Genomic DNA, 19,788 nt, shown 5'->3' with positions numbered 1-19,788 from the left:
GTGCAGGGCGTGCTCAGGGCCCAGAGAGACGCTGTGCAAAGCTCCGGTGGGAAGTCTCCCTCCCGCTCTCTCCCGCTGGAAGGCTCCTGGACCGCTCTGCGCCATGGATTGTTCAGAGAGACACGTGGACATTCACGTCGCCCCCGTTTCTGCACAAATGACAACATGTACTGTTTACACCAGCTCCTTCCATGTGACCAACCGTCTCAGCGATTTCCCCATCAGCAGGTGAAGACCTTCCTTGCATCCTCATGTCCCAGGGTACAAGTAGAACGTATTATTCTGTGTTTATTGGCCTGTCTCTCTTGATGGACATGTGGGTTGTTCCCGTTACTTGGCCACAGTGAGCAACCCTGCCGTTCACAGGCCAGCAGACACACGCCTGCACGCGTGTAACAGTTTCCCACAAGCGGGACGGATGCTCTCACACACGGACGGCACCGGCGCCTGTTCCCGCAGGCCCCATCGACCGTCGGCCCGTCTGATGGACAAAACGGTACCTCGGGCGAGCGTTAACTTGCCTCTCTCCTAGGAGGAACAGGGTTAGCATGTTTCAGCGGCTTCAGGGTCGTCTTTACTTCCTTTTCTGTGGCATGTGCTCCTCTCCCTCAGGGCGGGATGTGGACTGTAGGGCCCAGGTCTCCCAGTTGCATCAATCCCAACGGAGGGCGGGGAGGGAACCACACCCAGGTACGGGCCCTGGACAGGGAGTCAAACGCGAGACCCTTCGGAGGGCGGGCTGATGCCCTAACCACGAGCAGCACCAGCCAGGGCTGGGCCGTTGCTTTTCATCCTCAGAGCGAGGACCCTGCACTGGGGACCGGGGAGGGTGTGACTTGCCCAGGGTGGCCGACTCGTCTTCAGGACAGAGAGAGACCCGAAACCGGCACCCTCTCCTTCCTCTGAATTCTTACTAGATTCCCCCTAAGGGTGCCTGGATCTCCGTTTTGCTTTACACATGTTACACCTTCATAATTAGGAAGGAGAACATATCTCGGCACGCCCTTTGATGTTAGGATGTTAGGCTATATTAATATTTGACAACTTAGCCAGGAGCTCTGGGAAAACTCCTAAGTCTAGGAGGCTTGCGTTTTCCGGTGTTTGCCGACATGGCCCGTTTAAGGGGGGAGCGATGTTTAGTCTTTAACTAATTGGCACTGTAATTACTCAGCCCGGGGACGTCCATGTGGGGACGATGCTCAGGCAGAGGAGCCCTCAGGACAAGCAGGCCACTTCCCCTCCAAAGCGGGTTTATCGGAGAGCAAGGGAAAGGTGAGGGACTCGGTCCTGACTGGGAAGGTCAGCCAGCGCCGGCCAAATGGAAGAGTCCAGAGATCCTTCCTGTAAACGCGACTGAATCGCCCTCAGGCTTCTTGCTCTGGTGATGATGTCGGCACAAGGACACGTGACTTAACCCTGTTTCTTTGTCTACTCTGAATGTTTCTGTGGCTGAAAACAGCAATGTGTCTCAATCCCATCGCAGTGCGGTTAACCCTGTGTTTCTCTTTGGTAATGAAAGGGTGGGCTTCGGATCTTTTGACATTTTGGTGGAGTCAAAACTTTGACAATATAAGACCATCGCATTGGAGCGGTCTCCGTGCCAGACAAGTACCCCCGGCTTTCATTTAAACGGTAGTGAAGACTCAGTAGATCATTCCAGTAATGAGGAAAGAATGAGGAAAAGCCCCTATGTCTAGGCCATGGCCACGCCCAGAGGAGAGAAAGCGAGGGACAGGGGAGAGGGTGGGGGACTGTGACGGGCAGAGACCCGTGTTCCCGAGAGGAGGAGAATGAGCATCATCCTCGGTATTATTATTACTAACGCCTCCTGCACGATCCCCCCCGCCCGCCCCCTAGCATCTCTCCCAGTGGGACCCTCCCTGTCCCCCACTCAGGACAGACCCCCTGGAGTGCACCTCACAGCCCCTTTATCACGCACATCGTCTCTCACAATGCTTCGCTGTGGGGTCTGTGATGTCCTCACTATCCCCTCCTCTCCCCCCCCCCCCCCCGAGGTCCAGAGCAGGCTGGGTCGCAAACAGAAGGTTGAGGAGGAGATGAGCACGATCACCATGAGTGCCATTTCCTCACGAGCTTGTCATCTCCTCAGTCTCTCGGCAACACGCTCCGTAAGGATGTAGCTTCTGCTCAGTCCTCAGGCTGCCGTCGTCCCAAGGGACACCCGATGCAGCTTCTCGCCCACCAAGAATTTCGCTTGCAGTGACAGAGCTCCATAACAGCTTTTAAAAGCACATTTCTTTCAGCGCGTGTCGCTAGCTTGTGGTGGATGGTTATTATTTTTTAAATCCAGGTGATCTGAAGCGTAGGCTCCAGAGTCTCCACACCCAACTTCGCAAAGATGCCTTTCGGGATGAGTCACATGGACGCTGCATCTCACACAACACAGGGAGGCTCAGCGCCTGCCGCTCCCACGGTGCCGTTCATGTTCACATTGTTCTCCGTTAGGCTGAACCCGCTCTGACTCATTATCTGGTTACCAATAACTTGAAAGAACTTTAAGTCTTACATTATTTTTTAATTGATTTCAGAGAGGAAGGAAGAGGTAGAAACATCAATGATGAGAAAGAATCTTGGATCGGCTGCCTCCTGCACCCCCTACACTGGGGATGGAGCCCGCAACCCGGGCCTGTGCCCTGATCGGGAGTTGAACCGTGACCTCCTGGTTCATGGGTCAACACTCAACCAGTGTAGCTGAGCTACACTGCCAGGCTTTTAAGTCTTACTTCCTGAAAATAATCACTTAGCATATGTGAAACATAAGGCAACTACATTTATAGAACAAGCATGATTTTTCCCTGTGCAAGAATGAATGATTCAAGGTGCATGCACACAAGAGCTCCATGCAGAACTTAGTACCGTTTCCATCCTTGTATTCTACTATTTATCCTATAACTAAACATTGTTCAATCATAAAATGATAGATTATGCAAATGCCTAGCCATAACAGGGGCCGTGAAAACCCTCCACTCTGAGTATTTGATGAGCGTTTGATGAAGACCTCAGGACATCAAACCTGGTCTCTGTTTGGGGACTGTTGTTTTAAGTGCCCACAATGTATTCATCTTCAGCCATAAAACATATGCGCAACTTGAATAGTCGTAGATGATGCGAAATGTGAACATCGAGGGGCTGTCACACCCCATTAAGTGTCACCCTCATTGACGCCGTGGGTGATGGATGCCAGAACCCCAACCGAGGCGACTGCACGAAGCAGTGAAGTGATTTGTATTCCGAGGGGCAGGAAGCCCCGTGACAAAGTGTACTTGAGCGAAAATGCCGGCGCGTGACACCTCCTTTGCAAGTAATGTGTTTTCATTCCTCACATGTTGATCTCATTTATTTTATTCGGGCGCGCACACTTACATCCGCAAGATACCAGGAGCCTCCAGTACCTGGGAACCCATAAATCACTCCTCGCAGATGCGCTCCCTGCCGCGGGCCGCCGCTCGTTAATCAACCACTATCAGGCCCCATCAAGGCCTCGCCGTAAACGGGGAGGCGCCTCCCTCTGAGATCAGACGTTCATTCACTGCTGAGTCCCCGGCCCCACACAACTCGCTTCTCGGGTTTTCAAACGTGACACCTCCCACGGCGGCGTGGACTTGACAGCAAAACCTTTCAATGGACGCGGTATATTTTTTGAATTCCACATTGCTCTATCCCGAGCTAAATCAAGCTGGATACCTAAGCATGGCTAATGCATGCAGTCATGACATCCATGTGACATTAGATCCATGACAATAATACATGTGCGGGCTAAGCTGTGTTCCTACCAACATATTTAACTCACCAAATTTCTAGAACACAGAAGCAGAAACATACTTTTCACCTTTATTTCAGAAGACAATGCAGGGCAATTTGTCTGTCTACCGTGATTTTTTAAGCCCACAGAAAGAAATGGGGACACATTTAGAGACAAATGTGAAATCGTTACCCTTTTTTTCCTCTTCTCTAAGGAAATGGATGAGAGAAAATGGATCAACTTGTAAAACAAGATAGATGATCGTATGGATCCTGAGCCACCAGAGACGCCCCATAACATTCTTAGGACCGAAAGCAAATCCATCGGATGTAAATGGCATCTTTTACCGCCTTAGAATCGCCCGGCCATACCGGTAAACACCTGCAGCGGCCAGCACCGAATCCCACCACCCACTGACCAGTCTCTTGTCAAAAACACTAGTGTGACGCCATCGTTTCAGAATCTCATCTCACAAGGAATTCCTGCACCGGAGAGCACCATGCCATTAAGCAGAAGGAAAATGCTTATGCAGGTTCATCATTAGTGAGTCTGTAGGGGTGAGTCATAGACCCTCTTCCGAGAAGGCGTGGCTCGAAAAGCTGTCCCTCCTTACCCGGCCCCTCCCCCAGCACATTTATAGCAAAAACGATGTGAGTTTGGGCAGCACCACTTGCCCGTGGATCCCCGGTGACTGAGGAAAGCCGTGGGAAAAGTATGTCACCGATTTCACTGGTGACATCACGTGTCTCAGCGAACCCAACCAAGGAGCCCTGTGACCCTCCTGAGGGAGCACCAGGGACTGGGGCCGCACCCTGATGACATCAGCCCCGAAATTCCATGCCTCTCGGCGTTTGGGATAAACCCGAACTCCAGGACCCTTCACCTCCCGTGTGACCTGCCACCCCTTATCACTCCCGACCCTCACCCATTGGCAAGCATCTCAGGGCCACCCCACACCGTGTCAGCCCCGGATCTCAACTTCATCCTGGTTCCTACATGTGTCCGTGTCAGGGGACCCACCTTCCTGCCCATCACGGCCTCGGTTCGCCTCCTCTAACGGAGCCCGCCCACGAGGGGAAGGCCCGGCCCTCCAGCCGGTCATTGTACCTTCTCCGTCCGCCCCCTGCGCTTGAGCAGCGACGGTCCACTCCCTCACAGCTGGCGCGCTGCTCTGGCCGGAGAGCGCCTAATGAGCACTAACCTGCAGTGACCAGCACAGCGCCCGGACCAACAATCGTTGCTAGAAATACAAGTAATTGAATAAAATGATGGAAATGGGTAAAAGTGACTTTAGCAGTCAGCCTTCCAATTTCTTAGATGGACCCAGGTATTTCCCTGTCCTTACATTTCATGAGGTCATTCCCCCCCGCTCTCCTCCTCCCCCACACACACACTTTTTCTCTATCAGTCCTCTCTCTTCTCCTTCACCCCCACAGTGACCCACAGCATGGCGCTAAAAGCTGTACGGGGTGACGTGGTCCTCTTTCCCAGTCAATCTGTTGATAACATCAATGATATATCCCATTAGAAAGACGTCTGTCAGGTAGCTAACGGGGACTATTGGAGGCTCACTGGAGTGCGGAGCCTGGACCCTCTAGGTAGACCGGGCAGCGCACATCACGGTCACGGGACTCCTTGGTCCGGGCCGGGGTTCAGGGGGTGAGGGTCTGCGCGGGCCAAGCTCGACAGCCGCCTGCTTCGGCAAAGGGCCACTGCTGTCTCCTCGCCCAGCCTCTGTGCTCTCCGGAGCGTCTGACATTTGAAAACACCCGTTGCTTTTATTTTAGGGGCAATTCAGGACAGGACTGAAGGATCGGCTTGCATCCGCCTGACATTTTCAGACGGAAGTTTCACTGGACTCATTATAAGAATACGAATTTCCATGTCTTGATTTGTGTGACTACTTAGGTACTTTTCTAGTTTCCTTTCAAAAGGCTGACTGGAACGAGGACACGTATTTGTAGGTGTGACTTTTCCTTCTTGGGTCTACTTTCTGGGCATGAACTTGAGCTGGGTATCGAGTTTGGTGGTAACTGGTTAAGCCTGTTGCATCACTGTATCCCTGAGCACCTTCCCTGCTGCATTAGCACAGCTGTGAGCAAGACACAGGGGAGACAACACGGGGCACCGCTGTCTGTCGGTCCTCGCTGACCGGACGTTCTGGAGAGGATTAAAATTTCTATTTTCACATGAAATTTCAAAACACGAACACAGGCAGTCCTGCCCACGAGTTGCCTCCCACTGTGACTTTGGAAGTTGTCCATATTCTATCGCGGCAAATGCCCGTTGAGCCCAAATCATTTCTTTGCCAGTGTTGGGGCTCCTGCCAAAGAAGTGACATCACTACCTGTGGCCACTACTGAGGAAGCAGCTGGCTTCAGTGTTCACCCGCTGCATGTCAGTGGCCAGCACCCATCCTGCTGTGGCCACAGGCACGCCTGATCGAAGATGGCTTCCTAACGAAGCCACAAAGGTGTCAGAAAAGTCTGTCCACACGGCATTTTTCTCTTCCTAGTGGGACCGGGAAGCTGGTGAGATAACCTCGATGATACATCCCAATTAGAAACCTATGTATCGTGTAGCCAATGGGGACTGCTGAAGGCTCGCTGCGTCCCAAATTCTTCTCAGATTGTCCGTGTACATCACCATTCTCCAGGTTGTCTAACTACAAAAACTGGTTCAGTACAACGATCCCCGAATAACTGTTACAACACATACAGTGATGCTTTCGAGTTTCACACGAAAACTTAGAAACGTTTAAGGCGGGCTAATTATTGAAATATACCTATAGGACCACACCTAAGAAATTACTTAGCTGCTTGCTCCTGCTCCTAAGATTCTATTCATTTTATCCTACAGAGAGAGCCTGTAGTTTGCATCAAATAAACCACAAGCATAAGACTCAGAAAACATCTTGGCTGGTTATCCCAGAATCCAATTCCTGTTAATGCTCTATTAAGCATTTCAATTAGTTCTGTTTACTTTTAGTTTTATAAATTAATCTCCTCTACATATCTAAATATATATTTCCTAATGAGCTTTAATATTCAAGGAGATAAATGTGAGAAAAATGTTTTCAAACCAATTATAGGAATAATCTTATGTAACTTGCAAATGCTGAAAGAAATATATCCTTCAATAATGCTGATGCTGGGGTAATATAGCTGAACGTGCCTGAAAATAATCATTAGGGCTGTTTTGATAATGTTAGGTTTTATCCTATGTACATAGAGGGTAATACACCATTAACGACCCGAAGCGATAGGAATTTAGAAGTAAAAGACCGTGTAATGGTAATAGCTATTTATTAAGTGGTCACTTATTTCCTGATGTTCTCATTCAGATGTGTGATTTTAAACCATAAGGAAAAAGACCGAAGCGTTTAGACTAAATATAGATTATTTTACTCGGCCTTTGCCCCAGTTCAAGCTCTAATCATTTCTTCCCTGCTTATTCTCCACAAGTCCGGTGTCATTACTCTGAGATCCATCTTCTATCCAGAGAGACTATGGTGCCTAAAACCTTCCCTTTGGTTCTCAGATGCATTCCATTGACAGCCTGCGTTCCCTAGCACGGTAAGCAGGCCCTCTGCGATCGGCTTTTTGCCTAACTCTCCATCCAGCCCCAAGACCGGAAATCCAGATATCCATCACCCCAGGAACCCTACACTTAGGCTGTGCCATGCTGGTTCCCCGGAATCCTGCTCCCTGGCGTCCTCCACCAGGAATCACCCCTCCCCTGCAACTCCCCCTTTCCACTGACTCCTCATTATCCTTTCGACTCAAACTCCCTCTGGTGAGTTGCCAGAACTCCCTTTCCCCACCCCAGTAAACACCCTGACCGCGAATTCACCAGGTCATGGGTAACCTTGGGCATCTCCAACGTGCCCCGCGGAACTCGGGGCCCCTCAGTGGCCACACGCACGGCCCCGCTGTGTGGTCCTCACGCGGCCTGCACCCAGTGAGGCCTGTCAGCAGCGCATTCCCTCGGTTGCCGGGGGCAGTCATCCATGGAGCGCCGCCGCCGGAATTTGTCACCCATGCACCTGCTGATGGCCGTGTGTAGTTTTCTGTTGGTTTGTTTCCAGTTTGGGGCCAAATGCACTTTCCGGTGGGGTTCTTTGTGGACAGGTTTTGGTTTCTCTCGGATAACTGTCAGGGGGTGGCCTCCGTGCCTCAGGGCAGGAGGAAGTCACTGCATGAAACCTGGCCACCTGTTTTCCAAAGCAGGGCGCGCACTCCGACCAGCGAGTACTGCAAGCCGGGCGCCTCCCCCCCTTGCCCACCTCGGGCATCCGTGGTCTGTTTAACGCTAGTCATTCCAACAGGCGGACAGGGTTTCCCTTCGTGGTTCTCATTTGCATTTCTCTAATGACTGATGATGCTGACAGTCCTGCCATGCGCTCACTGGCTCTTCCTGTGTACTCATTTATTGGTTCAAACTTTTCAAACCGGGCTGTTTATCGTCAATACTGTAAAGAATTCCGTGCATATTCTGAAAACAGACACATACCTTTGTCAGGTATACACACACAGAGTGGGGGCAGAAGTCAGTCTACAGCTGTGAGTACAGGAACCGCAGGATTCGTTCGGGCAGGATTAACTACTGTATTATTTTCCCAAAGAACAACCATAACCCTGCTTTCGCCCCCTGTAGATTGTGACTACTGTCTCCCAATCCTGCCATTTCATTTGAGGAGTTTTCATTTTGACCGAGGACAGCTTACCTGTCAAATCTTAACTTTATTTCATTTCTTTCTTTTCCTATGTAAAATGATTTTTTATTCACCTAATGATCACAGATATTTCTTGTAAGGAAAATCCTTAATCTGATGAGATTATACTAACAACCACTGTGCCTGGGCACAGGGCACTGCACCGAATGAACTTAGTCATCAGAGTGACCCCCTGAAAGGCAAATTATCGTCTCCTTAACAGACAAGAAAACCGAACAGCGCGTGGGTAAATCGCATCCGGGCACACAGCTAGTCAGGCACACAGTGGGATTACACCCAGGTCTGTCCAACCCAGAGCTTCCAGCTCCTAACTTCACTGTTTCCATGGTTTTACATGCAAGGGATGGTTAGGCTGGGAATTTTTAAGATCACTGGGAATTAGAAAGATCTGGAAAGTTTTTAAAACATATATATTTTTAGTGATTTCAGAGAGGAAGGAAGAGGGGGAAAGAGAGAGAAACATCAATGATGAGAGAGACTCACGGACCGACTGCCTCCTGCACGCCTCCTACTGGAGACCAAGCCCACAATCCAGGCATGTGCCCTGAATGGGAATCAAACTGTGACCTCCTGGTTCATAGGTCAAGGCTCAGCCACCGAGCCATGCCAACTGGGCAAGATCTAGAAGGTTTTTATTTCTTGTACAGAACACTTGTAGAATGACTATATAGTTCTGATATAATTAGGAGATTTGGAGAAAGATTCCAGTGATAATTTGACACTTCAGAACACAGTGTGTGCTTTGGCGGGTGGGTGGGTGGGATCAGCTACACATAGCCAGCGATGGCCATTCTCTGGTTATCTGTTTCTCTGGATAATTATAGTTTAGAAAGATCAATCCATAATGAGAAGTATTTTCCACACCATGTCGATGGAACTGTTGTTCCTCAACATATGGCTAATTAAGTCGCTGGCAGAAGTCAGAACTTTCCTCCTAAACTATCGCCTACAGCCTTAGCTCAAAATGAATCCCCTCATTCCTCAAATGAGCAAATACGGCTTCTCTCAACTGGCCGTTTTTCCCATCATGCCATGCTTTGGAGCCGACCTAGACTGTGTGAAGTGGACCACAGGCACATGGGGGAAGACCTGGGGCTGCGAACGAACGCCAAGCCAGGCTGCCCTTCACGGAATTCCTCACGCGCGGATTTTGTTCTTGAGCCTCTTTTGTCTTATTTGCCTCCATTTCTCCCGTTCCCGGCGCACCATCCATAATGTTGTATGTGCATCTGGTGATCCGATTTTCACAGGAGCCCAGACTACAAAGCTACAGCAACATAACATGATATGCTCAGAGATGAATTCACCTTCAATTTTCAATGTATAAAATGCCTGCCTTTCCCCTAACAGTAACAGTCTCAAACAGCAGGAGGCTGCTTCTATCACTGTGCTTCGGCGGAATGCGGGCTGTTGCTAAGGACTACAAATTGCTAAAATGCTACTGTTCCGAGATTTCTGCAAATGATATGTTTGTCATAATAATTTACTAACGGGGTTATTCAATGACCTGATAGAATTAACTCCTTTTCAAAGCAATTAATTACAACCTGAGTATAACTCATAGCTGGAGGAACTGGCTCAAACCAGCTTTGTGTTGGTTTGACTTTTATATGCTTAAAGGGGTAATAATTTTGCAGGGCTCCTAGGATATCCATTTAACAAATAGTCACTGGCATCCCTGTGAGAAATTCAAGAGATATTACTGTTGTTTTAATTACAAATAAGCAGTAAAGCCAACACTCAGGAAAGGAATCATACTTCTTCTTCCCTCTGCTCCACAAAATGCATTATTTCATTCATTTTTCTTCCACCATTGATGTTTCTCTCTCTCTTCCTCTGTCTCTAAAATCAATTTAAAAACCATCTCCTGGGATGAAGAGTTTTTTAAAAAATAAGAAAAAAAATCACAAACTCTAATCACTATCTACAATGTTTTTCTTATTCAGTATTTAGCTGCATACATCTCTCATTCATGTCTCCCTAATCCTTTGTCAATGGTCTTTAATTTTACTACATAACAAACATCTTGTCTTTTATATTGAAATGATACACACACACACACACACACACACACACACACTAGAGGCCTAGTGCACAAAAATTTGTGCACTGGAGGGCGGGGGGGGGGGTGTCCCTCAGCCTGACCTGTGCCCTCTCACAGTCTGGGACCCCTCGGGAGATAACCACCTGCTGACTTAGGCCCGCTCCCCGGGTCGCAGACGGCAGGCCTGGATGGCAGCGGGCAGGCAGCCCATCGCACGCTGCCCCGCCCTGCTGCCCCAGGTCGCAGATGGCAGGCCCAAATGGCAGCAGGCAGGCGGCGGATTGCACTGCCCCACCCCGCCTGCAGTATGCAAATTTATTGGCCATCTTTGTTGGGTTAATTTGCATACTCTTCTGATTGGCTGATGGGTGTAGCGAAGGTATGGTCAATTAGCATCTTTGTCATATATATATATGCATAATGATTTAAGGATATGGTTCAGAACAATGCTGTTTACTTCCCTGAGCACGGGCAGAAAGACGAACTATGGTGTGAAGGGCTCTCTCCTAGCTCCTGGCTGAATTAATAGGTCCCAACTGTTACAATTTATTCGGAAGACTTGGGAGAGGAAGAGGGAGAACAATAAATTAGAAGCAAAAGTTACAAAGATTTTACAGATCAAGTCCTAGCCTAGAAGCAGAAAAGGTTTTTGTTGTGTGTCCATGTTGTTGTTTTTTCTTAACTGATCAGAAACTGATGAGAACATATAAAACTAAGCATTAATCATAATTTCTAAGACACACCTTAGAACTGCCAATCACTATATAAAAAACCAATTTCAGTGCTTGATTCATTCCTTCTGTGTTTTTAATTCATAGGTGTGTTTTTGTTTTTCTTTAATTGTGATATCAAGTATGTGCTTAGTGACTGAGGATTAAAAAGATAAAACATTACACCTGAGAAAATCAACAAAAATCACAGGTCTGCCTATGTTAGCTATGTCTTCAAATATTCACATAGGCATGGCCTCATGAAGGAACACAGTTTTGGATACACCTTTCAGAGAAGTACCGAATTACTGAGAGAAAGCAGAGTGATTCTGGGCAACAGAGACAACCCTCAGAGGGACCAGGGTTACTGACTGACCTGGTTAGCACTGCCTCCGACTCTAATCAAACTATTTAGGAAGCAGTATCAGCTCAGTGAACCTGAAATCCAACATGGGGATTTAGAGGTCTTCACGGTGGATTTACCTGTACATCTTCATGACATGGGCTCAAAGAATCAGGTCCATTAATTTAGGTGCTTTCAAAGAGACACAACACAGCCAAGCCCGGCCGATGTGGCTCAGTGGTTGAGCATCAACCTACAAACCAGGAGGTCACTGTTTGATTCCTGGTCCGAGGGCTTGATCCCCAGTAGGGGGAGTGCAGGAGGCAGCTGATCAATGATTCTCTCTCATCACTGATGTTTTTCTCTCTCTCTCCCCCTCTCCCTTCCTCTCTGAAATCAATAAAAATATATTAATAAGTAAATAAATAGAGGCAGCCGATATTTCCTTAGATTCTCTCTTTCTTCCCCCTTCCTGTGCCTCTAAAGGTGACCAGTCCCCCTCACCTGACTCTACTGATGAAGATGTAGGCTCTAGAGATATGCTGATAAGATCAAAGAAGAATTGCCCTCCATCAAGCCTGTCTGCTTGGGGGCCGTGCTGGGGCTCATTAGTGATGATTTAATGAACTCTCAGCTGGAATTCTATTTCTCTCCGTTCTGATGTCTTGGAAGCCATCTCACAATTACACCCAAGTACTTCCAAGTGACACTAGATTAGACAATATTACACATTTTTTAAAAGTAGATTGGCAAAATATTCGTACCCTCCTTTTTCCCCCCTTGGTTAACATTAAGTCAGGTTTATTATTTTAAAATGATATTCGGAATTATGCACAATCCCTAAACAGCCTTAGTTTCTATCTGTAGACAGAGGTAAAAAGGATGGCCTAAAGTCCTTATTCCACCTTCTTCTTAGCAAGTACACTGCATAGCTAGTTGTGTACAATTTAGAAACTCCTGATGAAGAAGCTAATTAAGAATAACGTTCACAGGGAAGAATGATGGCTCCAAGAAGACACCAGAGACTTAAAGAAAGGCCACACTGTAGCACAGTTAATACCATAATCTCTCAATGCGCTTTCTTAATTGTAATGATCTCTTCTTTAGCTGCTATACTATTTGGGAATCATCATAGTTTAAAAATATTCTTTCCTGATGGTAACCAAAGAAAACCAATTGGTGTCCACAATGAGAAAGTGAGACTACTGGTTAGTGACGGCTCATTCTTGCGCGTTCAGGATCCTTAAGCTGGACGCCTCGATTAGCCAGCCGTCACCAGAGAACTCGCTGGCTTTGAGTCAGTGTCTCCCACAGTTTTTATGTGGAAGTATGGATATTTGTATTTGTCATGTTTCCTACCTTCTCCACAAAATTCACTTTGCATGTTTTCATTTCTGTTTACTAGTTTTCTTCATCTTAGTCTTTTTACCCATAAAATAGAGTTAATAATAGCCACCTCAAGGGTCATCTTAGGAGTTAATCATAGAACTTACATTGAAATGGAGCAGAAAATGGGCCATGAGAAAAGATAAAGAAAATGAGCTCCGCTGAAGCAGAGATGAAGGGGTCAACCCTTCATTCCTGAAATTAAAATCCAGCTAAAAGCTGAACTCATCTCTGTTTCTCTGTTTAATTTTAGCACAGAGTCTGGAACCGTGCAGTCATTCCGTGTTTACTTAATTCATTCCGCAGCCATTGACAGGCGTATGGGAAAAAGGCTTTAGTATCTCAGGGTCTTTACAACACACAGTGGTGGCTTTCACATGCTGACTATTAAGATGCATTCAAAAATACGTTTTTCATATTATGCAGCATGCGTGTGTGAGCGCACACACCCCAAACCAACACACACACGACTGAAAAACACTCTTCACAAAGCAGCTCCTACCCCAGCCTGTGTCACACACTTTGACTTTTTTTTATCCTTTTTTGTTCATTTTTGTAAAATAAAATAATAAAAAAAAAGAAATGGTGGCTGCAGTTCATTATCCTGACTGCAATACCAACCCAAGAGAACCATCCAGGCCTGTGAAAAGCCGTTTTCCGCCGGATGTTCTCACTCTATTTCTGAGCACGGACACTCTGCTGGGGCTGTCATTGCAATAAAAGTACCAAATTTCAGAGTCTTTAAAAAAAAATCCCAATTGTCTCCAAACAACAGAATCTATTTTGAATAAGACACAGAGTTTCCGCTCACTTATCTTTTTTCCTCTTGGAAAAAATGAAATCTCGCCGGGGCACAGAGAGAAAACCCTTTAAGTCCCATCATGATTTATACACTATGAGATCATTTCTTTCGCCTCAGTTACAAAACAAAAAGAAGAAGGAGAAGGAGAAGGAGAAGGAGAAGGAGAAGGAGAAGGAGAAGGAGAAGAAGAAGAAGAAGAAGAACCTAAAAGTGATCAACTTTTCAGCAGCAGTGACACACAATATTAAAGTCAGAATACTGAGAGCACACGCCTGTTGAGGTAGTGGATTTGTTAAGCTAAACTAATAATCCTATGTAATAACAGAGTCCTCGTTCTCTTACACTAACGCAGAAGGACAGTGATTATAAACATGAGAGGTCTACAATGTGGTCTTTCCAACTACTGAGAGACACAACAGTCCACTTTCATTACGTGATCTGCCTACCCAACACGCAAGCGCTAAGCTCAAGTAGCTCCTTTGCTGTTATTGAGCGCGTCACCGATCTCTCTCAGTAAGAAACTCGTGTGTCGATACCAAGGCTGACGCAGAGCTATGGCGGAGACCTTCCTTCTGCTCTACTTGTCTACCAGCCCCTCTTCCTATAGCAATAGGAGTTTAATGGGAACTGTGTCCACTCCGCTAGAGGCTGCATTTCCCAACACCCTTGGCTGTGAGGCATGTTTAAGGGACCAGGTTGTAGACAGTGAGATAAAAACGGAAGTGACCTATGCAATGTCTGGGTAATGAACTTAAAAAGAAAGGGGCTCCCTCCCCTATGTCCCATTCTGTTAGCAGAATGTGGCCAAAGTGACCGCCTACGGGCCAAAATTAAAAATCAGGCACTGCCCAGCTGGCGTGGCTCGGTGGTTGAGTATTGACCTATGAACCAGGTGGTCACAGTTCAATTCCCGGTCAGGGCACATGCCCGGGTTGGGGGCTCGATCCCCAGTAGCAGGTGTGCAAGAGGCAGCCCATCCATGATTCTCTCTCATCAATGTTTCTGTCTCTCTCTCCCTCTCTCTCTCTCTGAAAGCAATAAAAAAAATACATTTTTTAAAAAAAATCAGGCACTGAGGATGGTTCACAGGGTTAGATGACAGAGAACTAAATGTGTATTTTGTTTAAGCCACTTCCTTAAGTGGCCACACCTGTGTCCTAAATAATACACACTGCCCTTTGCAAAGCGGACGTCCCGAAAGGAGTGGGGGAAGGGAGAGGAAGCCGTGCGTGAGGTTCATCACAGCAGAAGCAAGATTGACGCACAAGGGCAGGAAGGACGTGAGGCTGTCCAAGGGTGGGCAGTGGCGTGGTCGCAGAAAGGTCCCGTGCTCCCACCTCTGCCGTGACCCGTGTCACAGAAACAATTCCTGGCGGAGGCGGCGCCCTGTCTTCTACACACAGACGCTTTCTTTTTTTTTTGACGAGATGGGACTTTCTTGTATATATCCATATCAAATACTGAACTAGAACATGAGTGCATGCCACTCATCACCACATCAAATGTCAAAAGAGTCCGCTCCCAGCAGGAAAACGAGCAGCGGCATCCATGGGAAAGGGCTCCGCATGTTCGGCGCTGCGTTCACCCCGCGGGGCCGTCAGATGGAGCATCGTGCGCGGATGTCGCACGATCCAATCACAGATGTAAGCGGGCGTCATGCGATGAAATGAACGGGGGGAAACGGAACCACTACTGATTCTTACGAGTAGAAGATAACGCTACGGCCGAAACCCTCGGAGCCACGGACCGTCCCAGGATCCCGAATGTGCGCTGGAATGTGCTTCTTGCGCCGCTGAGGTGGAGCTACTTCCGCGCGCTGGGTGTTTGCTGGGCCCCTGTCTCTTCAGTACAGAGATGCTCGGAAGATAACATCCATGGAGAAACCAAAACTGCCCTGCCCCGCACAGCCCCACTACTGGAAAACATATCTCCAACACAGGGCCGCGGGAGGAAGCCACACGGTGAGTTTCCAATAACTGCCTGAAAACATCACCCGTATTTCAGACCTACTGCCTGGCGAACGTCTCCATTTGTTACTAACCGAGCATTTCTGAACGGGTGCTTGTGGGGAGTAACAGCAATTACTGGCCTCATGCTGCAGATATCAGCAGAATACACCTGATGGAGACTTGTCTTATTTATGTGAAATCCTCCACTCAACCGTCAGGTTGAAAAGTAAAACCGCAGTCACTCTAAAGCAGTGGTTCTCCACCTTCCGGCCCTTTAAATACAGTTCCTCATGTGGTGGCCCAACCATAAAGTTATTTTCGTTGCTCCTTCATAACTGTCATGTTGCTACTGTGATGAATCATCATGTAAAGATCTGATACGCAGGATGGTCTTAGGCGACCCCTGTGAAAGGGTTGTTCCACCGCCAAAGGGTCGCGACCCACAGGTTGAGAACCGCTGCGCTAAAGCCTCTAAACAGGGAACGCGGGAAAGTGAAGACCTCGCCTCCCTCCAGCTCCTGATCTCTGGGGTGGCTACTGCATTTACATACAGGCTAACACAGAGACACCGTGAGGACAAGGGCACGCGAGCTTCTGAAAGGAGGCTCCTTGCAGACACTCAGAGGCTAGAAATTAGGGCAAACTTATTTTTCTCTAATTTTTCATCGAAACTAAGAGAGGGACAGAAACGGCCCTAGACTTGGGAGCAATAATCTAGAAACAGAGGGCCTGGCATCCCGATAAGGAAATCGAGTAGGCGGGCTGGGGAGCACCGCTGATGACCTCATTCTGGAAAGGCTAGGGCACTGGTTCTCAACCTTGGCTGCACATTAGAATCACCTGGGAATCTTTTTAAAATCCCGATTTCTGGGCCTCATCCTCCGGAAATTCTGTTTCTTTGTTATGGGGTGGAGCCACAACATGAGTAACAAAGAAACAGAATTTCCGGAGGCTGAGGCCCAGAAAAGAGAAGTTTAAAAAGATTCCCAGGTGATTCTAATGTGCAGCCAAGGTTGAGAACCACTGGGCTAGGCCAATGGACAGGCCCCGACCCCACAACGGGCCCAGCGTGTGATCAGCTCAGAGAAGGAACAGCTGTCGCCTCCGTGTGGCTCTGCCAGGTAGAGGCTGATATTCGCGTGCGTGAACGGAGGGAGAGACAGACAAACCAAAGGACACCAGGATGGGCCCGTCCGTGTGTGGGCCATCAACTACCCACCGTCCAGTCCACGAGAGGATGACGACAAAGGCCACAACACGAAGGCTAAATTGAACCAACTGTTCTCTCTGGCCCCTCAGTAAACAATCAGCAGACAGAGATCAATGTTAGAAAACTCGACCTCCCTGGGATGTGTCGGCAAAAGGTGGGACCGTCAGACCCGTGACTGACCTTAGCGGCACTATGGTTACACATCTGTAAAAGCCAGCCAGATACGGACAATCTTTAGGAAATCTTAAAAATAAATAAATAAATAAGTAAATAAGGAAGAGGGCAGGAAGACAAGCCAATTCCGCCCTTTGTTATCACTTCCTCCCATCTGTCTGATCACAGAGCGCGAGCTAGAGCATGTCAACTGCTCTCAGCCAAATGCTGAGTTTCCATGGCCGGCCCGGGACACATTTTAGTTCCTGGAGATGCCGGCTGGTGACGATGGCCAGGGGAGAGAACGGGAAGGCAGACATGGCCTCGCCAACGTCCATCCCGAACAAAGCGGAGACAGCACCTCTGTTATAAAACAATCTCCACTCATTTCTGTCTGCTCTTCTCTGAAGAGACGCAACTTTGACCACGGACATGTCTGAAGGCAGTTGTTCTGGATATTGTCAGGAAAAATTTAAAAATATGATAAAGAACAATATTTAAAAGTAAGCTACTCACCGATGCCAATGAAAGCGGCTTTGTACCCGTCTTCTTTCAGAGTGTGGAGAGTCATGTCATTCATGGAAAGGCTTCTGCCACAAACTATCTGTAAGAAACAAGATGTGAATAATGACACTTGGAATTTTGATTAATGAAATACTTTAAAAATTTATTTTCATTGACTTCAGAGAGGAAGGGAGAGGGAGAGAGAGAGAAACATCAATGATGAGAGAGAATCATGGATCACCTGCCTCTTGCACGCCCCACACTGGGGATCCAGCCCGCAACCCGAGCCTGTGCCCTGACCGGGAATCAAACCGGTGGCCTCCTGGTTCATAGGTCGACTCTCAACCACTGGGCCCTGCCGGGCGGGCTGATTAATAAAATCTTGATCTTCAACATCAAAAAGAACAAGCACTGGATATATATATATAAAGTTCCAAATGTATGGAAATATGTTTGTCTGTTAGAAGTGGAATATTAACACGTTTTACTTAAGGGCTAAATGCATTTCTTTTGCCTTTTAATAAAAGTAACAAAGATAAAAGCTAGTGTATTTAAAGACAAGTGGGTAAACTTTCAGAGCTTAATTAATATGTTCAAAGCACCACGTGGGGGCACTTTCAATGATAAAATGACAAATGAGACAGCTTGTGCCTCGGTGTGTAGTTAGGATCGGTGAGAAGATGTACATAAACCAATAAACATAAACCGCGGGGCCAGCCCAGGTCTACGGGCGCTGGGAGGATGGAGAGATTCCATCAGAGAGACGAGAATCAAGAGACGGTAGGACTTCAATGGGACCTTTTTAGAGCAGGGCTGGAAGCTCCATGGGGAGCGTTGCGTAGGGAGGATGAGGAAAGGCAGGAGGCAGAGGGGCATCACCCCTATTAAAAGCCACAATAGTTTGCTCGGTTCCCAGACAGGAGCCGATTTTCAGAACGGGAGCCTGCCGACGGCAGAGGTGGCCGGGCCCAAGGGAAAGGACCCTGCACGTAACCACCGCAGTGACTGCCCCCGCCCTTCTCCACGGGGAGCTGGGGCCGCTCGCCAAGGTGACTGTTTCAAGGACCTCAGACACAGACTTGTCACTGACACCTGAAGACAGACGGGGACCTGCCGGGACCAGGCAAGAAATGGAGCCTGGCTAACGTCTAGTTCCATGAGATCACAGATCCAGTGTGAGCCTCTTCCCCAGGCCTCAACTGTAACATCCAAACGTTGTGCTTGTCCGGGGAAGTCACCCCCACATGAAGGCAGGAGGGCGGCGGGAAGAGATTCACCAAAGGACTTATATTCATATACGCATAACCCATGGGCACATGCGGTAGTGCGTTGGAATGGAACTCTAAATGGCAGACACTACCCTGGCCGGTCTGGTTCAGTGGATAGAACGTCAGCCTGCATACCAAAAGGTCCCAGGTTCAATTCCGGTCAAGGGCACATACCTCAGTTGCAGGCTCCTCCCCAGCCTGGGCCATGGTTGGGGCATGTGCAGGAGGCAACCAGTCAATGTGTTTCTTTCACATCGATGTTTCTGTCTCTCCCTCTCTCTTCCACTCTTCCTAAAAATTAATGGAAAAATATCCTCGGGTGAGGATTAACCAAAAAAATTAAATAAAATGGCAGACATAAAAATCATTGCTGGGCTGCTACTCTGAAATCCTAGCATTAGTGGTTAAACAGATACAACATCAGGAAAATCCCCTGGTGGGCACGCTGATCACGGTTTTGTTCCGTGAGTCCCTGCACTCTTCTATTTGTAATGTTCTGCCATCGTGATATTCATAGATGTGGGTTATAGACTATAGTCTAGCTTCCTCAGATGGCTTTAGGGACACATGACTGGGCAAACACCTTAGCCAAATTCAGAATAAAATTCCTTCCACTTCATTGTCGGCATAAGAGTTACTGCTAATCCAATATACGGGCTGCATAGAGTAAGGCCTGAGGCAAAGCTCCATCTACTCTCCACTTTGGACTCGAGGACAACTTCCTTTATCCGTCCACAAAAGGCATTCACATCGAGAATAATATTATAGGGGGTGGGAGAGATGAGCCTGGGAGCCCAGATGCGTATGTGCATAGCCCCTGGACACAGACAGTAGTGGGGTGAACACTGGGGAGAGGTGGGTGGGGGGTGGCGGGGGTCAATGGGGAAAAGGGGGGGCATCTGTAATGCTTTCAAGAATGAA

The 19,788-nt window shown here is 48.0% G+C and overlaps 1 protein-coding gene across 4 annotated transcripts in view; it reads right to left on the bottom strand.

Moving 5' to 3' along the window:
- The window catches only part of DPYD (dihydropyrimidine dehydrogenase), a 351,367-nt gene that overhangs the window by 197,931 nt on the left and 133,648 nt on the right, over positions 1 to 19,788 (bottom strand). For 3 of the 4 annotated variants that reach the window (XM_036344651.1, XM_036344652.1, XM_036344654.1), the window contains exon 8: positions 17,612 to 17,699. In XM_036344651.1, coding sequence (XP_036200544.1) covers positions 17,612 to 17,699 — 88 coding nt within the window. Of the gene's footprint in view, positions 1 to 117; positions 150 to 17,611; positions 17,700 to 19,788 lie in introns of those variants that run through there. The other variant, XM_036344653.1, reaches the window with a different exon arrangement.

The sequence above is a fragment of the Myotis myotis genome, unplaced genomic scaffold (genome assembly GCF_014108235.1).
Source record: "Myotis myotis isolate mMyoMyo1 unplaced genomic scaffold, mMyoMyo1.p scaffold_m19_p_18, whole genome shotgun sequence".
Classification (NCBI taxonomy): domain Eukaryota; kingdom Metazoa; phylum Chordata; class Mammalia; order Chiroptera; family Vespertilionidae; genus Myotis; species Myotis myotis.
This window is presented reverse-complemented; position numbering and strand designations above follow the sequence as displayed.